Raw genomic sequence first — 4,053 nt, 5'->3', positions numbered from 1 at the left:
GTTTGGAGAGCAAAGGTGGGTGGTCTTCCTTTCTTCACCCTTCTTCTTGAACTATGAACAACTAAACACCTTCCTGCCCTCCCCAAACTAATTTTCTCAGCTGTTACCTAGGAGGATAGCTTTCTCCTAGGAGTCCAAAGTTGGAGAGGAGAGATTCATACTACAAGAAAAAGCAAAGAGAACAGAGCCTGAGGCAGGGTACACCTACATTTGTCCCAAAGCTGTATGTGGCTCTGGAGCATCACATGTGGCCTTCTAATGAGCCATGAAAAAGAAAAAACAAAAGACTCAAATGCATTGAGCTGACTCCATCAATCCAAGTAGTAGTGGTGTCCTTTTAAAATATACGACTTTATTTCAACATAGAAAGAGACATGTGGTAATGCTCTAATCAACCAGCAAGTAAAAAGTTCTTTTTAAAATCTAAAAAGTTAGGTGATGACACTTGAGAAGAATTTTGAGTATGACTTTTTGATACTGACCCTAGTGACTTCTGGCACCTTTCCTCAATAGAGTGGGCCACTCTACATCTCCATATAAGGCTACTGGGATCTGTGTTGATTAGGTCTGAGTGGTTGCCTGGAAGGACCCTTCATTAGTTGAGCCCTTTGTCAATGCCATTGACCCTCTAATTTCCTTGAGCCCCTCAGTAGGAGGTTAGTTCTCAATTTACTGTCCATTGGGCTTTACATAGGACAAACTCAAGAGAGAGCAGGACAGTTCCAATTAGCCTAGCGGTGATGGCGAACCTTTTGAACTTGGTGTGTCAGCATTTTGAAAAACCCTAACTTAACTCTGATGCCGTATCACATATAGAAATTTTTTGATATTTGCAACCATAGTAAAACAAAGATTTATATTTTTGATATTTATTTTATATATTTAAATACCATTTAACAAAGAAAAATCAACCGAAAATGAGTTCACGGCCTGTCACCTCTGACATACGTGTCACAGGTTCGCCATGACTGGTATAGGTCATCCCTGTCAACTTTCTATTGGCTGCAGCCCAGTCACAGGCCTCAGCTAACTTCAGAGGAAGGTGGTAAATGTAACTTATTTTAATGCCAGGAGGAAGTCTGCCTTCCCATGTTGTCAGTACTGATAGCTAATGTTATTATGCATTCTAAATTTAAGTATAAATCACTGTTCCTTTATCCAATTCATTATTAATTTAGTCTGTTGCAGGATGTTTAAATAATGTTAGTGATGCATACTTTTTCAGCAGTATCATTGACCTAAAAGTTTCAATGACTAGACTTTCATGACAACATTATCTCTTGACTATGGTAGTGGATCCATGAGCCTACACATGTGATCAAATCGCATAGATCTAAACACACACACACACACACACACACACACACACACACACACGACTAAAACTGGGGAATGCTAAACAAAATTGGTGGATTGCATCAATGTTAATATCCTGGTTGTGAGAATGTACTGTAGTTTTTCAAGATGTTATTGTTTGGGTAAACTGGGTAAAGAGTGCATGAGATCTCTGTATTATTTCTTACAACTGTATGTGAATCTATAATGATTTCAAAATAAAAAGTTTAATTTTTATTTTTAAAAAATATATTTTAATTGATTTCAGAGAGAAAGGGAGAGGGAGAGAGAGAGATAGAAACATCAATGATAAGAGAGAATCATTGACTGATTGCCTGCTCCACACCCCACACCGGGGATCGAGCCTGCAACCCGGGCATGTGCCCTGACTGGGAATTGAACCGTGACCTCCTGGTTTATAGATCAATGCTCAACCACTAAGCCATGCTGGCTGGGCAGAAAGTTTAATTTTTTAAAAACCTGAATGTACAAAAGGAGCACAATCATGGGGAAATCTGTATTTGAATGATTACAGATTTGTTTGTGCAAAATGCATTTGTATAAATACATGTATAAATGCATGCCCATGGGTGCACATGCTTGCACATCTTACAAAGGGCTGTCTTTGTCTCTGTTTTTCCATGGGCTTCCCCTGACTGGTTGGCCTAACCTGGCTTCCTGCCTGCCTTTGCAGATACCTCTCCCAGACAACGGATCCAGAATCTTAGCCGCTTTGTATGGAAGCAGGCGACAGTGGCCAGTGAACTATGGGAGAAGCTGACAGCCCGCTGTGTGGATCAGCACCGCCACATTGAGCACACTCTGGAGCAGCTGTTGGAGATCCAAGGGGCAATGGAGGAATTAAGTACTACTCTGACTCAGGCTGAGGGAGTCCGAGCCACTTGGGAGCCCATTGGGGATCTCTTCATTGATTCACTCCCTGACCACATCCAGGCTCTTAAGGTATATAGGCCCCCTCACCTGGCTACAGTCCACCCTGATACCTGACACTCCTCCCAGACACTGACAATGTTTCTGCTCCTGAGAGGCCATTGTTGACCAGCACTACAACCAAGCCTATCAATTTATGTGCTGGATTTGGGGGCTGGTTTTGCTGGAGTCTCCTCTGTCATCTACTGTCTTCTCTTTCTCTGATGTTTTCTGTGAGTAGGAAAGGAAGAGGATAAGGGCAGTGGCCACCTATATGTTAGTCCTGTTACCCTAATAGGGAAGCACCTAGGTTGTGCTGTTGGATCAAAATCTTGGAGTAAAGAGGGAGGAGTTGAGGTGAATAACTAATTGTTTATCTTTCCCACTATCTGTCCACTGTGGGACTTGGGCTCTGATTCCACAGCTATTCAAAGAAGAATTCTCCCCCATGAAAGATGGAGTGAAGTTGGTGAATGATCTGGCCCATCAACTTGCCATTTCTGATGTGCACTTGTCAATGGAGAACTCCCGGGCCCTGGAGCAGATCAACATCCGGTGGAAACAGCTGCAGGTAGAGAATTCTTGAGTGAGCCATGGGGAAGAGCCTCAATATGACTAGGCTTGGGAGGAACTTCTCTAGACCCAAAGGAAGTGAAGGTGCATTGAAATGGGACCTATATAGGAGAAAAATTGTAATTTGGGGCCAGGTAACAGGCTTCTCAACCTCTAAGCTACAAGGAGTACTTGAAATGAGGATCTGAGAGGGACCTGTCTAATATGGATACAGGGACAAAGAGTGACTGTGACCCTAGCAGTTGCTCAGTGGTTAGAGCTTCATCCCACAGACTGAAAGGTCGCAGGTTTGATTCTGGTCAAGGGCACATACCTTGTTTGCAGGCTCAATCCCTGGCCCCAGTTGGGAGTGTGCGGGAGGTAAATTGATATTTATTTTATATATTTAAATACCATTTAACAAAGAAAAATCAACCGAAAAAATGAGTTCACGTGTCAGAGGTTCGCCATCACTGGCCTAGAGTTTAGAGATATGAATCTACTTCTGAGGGTAGGTCTGAAAGAGGAAGAAGAAACCTACAGTTTAGGAGCCTAGGTGGAAAAGTTGGGCATGTTACACTAACTTCTCTGGGGTTGGTCTTTCATGAAATGCATCCCTTCTTTGGATGGAAGTGGGCAGCAGACACTAATGCAAAATCACATTTCAGTGTTATGTAAATAGGACTCTGGATGATTTGCCTCACTGTGCCTCTTAAAATATTTTACTCATTTACCATGCCCATTTTTAAAGAATATGAGGAAATCCTCATGATAAAATAGATGGAAAACAACATTATCTCTTGACTATGGTAGTGGATCCATGAGCCTACACATGTGATCAAATCGCATAGATCTAAACACACACACACACACACACACACACACACACGCACACACACACAAACGAGGGGGCGGTGAGGCTTGACTTAGAAAGGCAGTCATATTGCCAACCCTGAGGATGCGGAGGGGATCAGGCCTTTCGCTTCTGGAAGCTCTGGGTGGAATGAAGAACGTTTTTCATTGTAAACAATCCCTTCCGAAGTACCTCTTAATTGACAGGAGTGGAAAATACGTTGGGAGACAGGCTGATGGTGGCCCCACTGGTAATTAAGAAAGTAAAAGAAAGGGGCCTCTTTTAGGCCAGAGTGGGAGCAGGACCTTCGTGGCCGCCCCCGTTTGCTCTAAATCAAAGAACCCCATCTTGGGCAGAGGACAGAGCCAAGGAGGCCGCAGTCC

At 43.2% G+C, this 4,053-nt stretch overlaps 2 protein-coding genes across 3 annotated transcripts in view; one reads left to right on the top strand and one right to left on the bottom strand.

The window, feature by feature from the left end:
• The window catches only part of LOC102760160 (sesquipedalian-2-like), a 3,775-nt gene extending 1,797 nt beyond the window's left edge, over positions 1 to 1,978 (bottom strand). The window contains exons 1-2 of the mRNA XM_006764276.1: positions 1,949 to 1,978; positions 108 to 160 (exon numbers count right to left, since the gene is read on the bottom strand). Coding sequence (XP_006764339.1) covers positions 108 to 160; positions 1,949 to 1,978 — 83 coding nt within the window. The remainder of the gene's footprint in view (positions 1 to 107; positions 161 to 1,948) is intronic.
• The window catches only part of DRP2 (dystrophin related protein 2), a 36,014-nt gene that overhangs the window by 9,523 nt on the left and 22,438 nt on the right, over positions 1 to 4,053 (top strand). For both annotated transcript variants that reach the window (XM_015564310.1, XM_015564311.1), the window contains exons 5-6: positions 2,030 to 2,298; positions 2,690 to 2,836. In XM_015564310.1, the coding sequence (XP_015419796.1) occupies positions 2,030 to 2,298; positions 2,690 to 2,836 (416 nt within the window). The remainder of the gene's footprint in view (positions 1 to 2,029; positions 2,299 to 2,689; positions 2,837 to 4,053) is intronic.

This window comes from Myotis davidii, unplaced genomic scaffold, assembly GCF_000327345.1.
Source record: "Myotis davidii unplaced genomic scaffold, ASM32734v1 scaffold1241, whole genome shotgun sequence".
Lineage (NCBI taxonomy): Eukaryota > Metazoa > Chordata > Mammalia > Chiroptera > Vespertilionidae > Myotis > Myotis davidii.
Note: the sequence above shows the minus strand (reverse complement) of the source record. Positions and strands in the feature narration are given on the sequence as shown.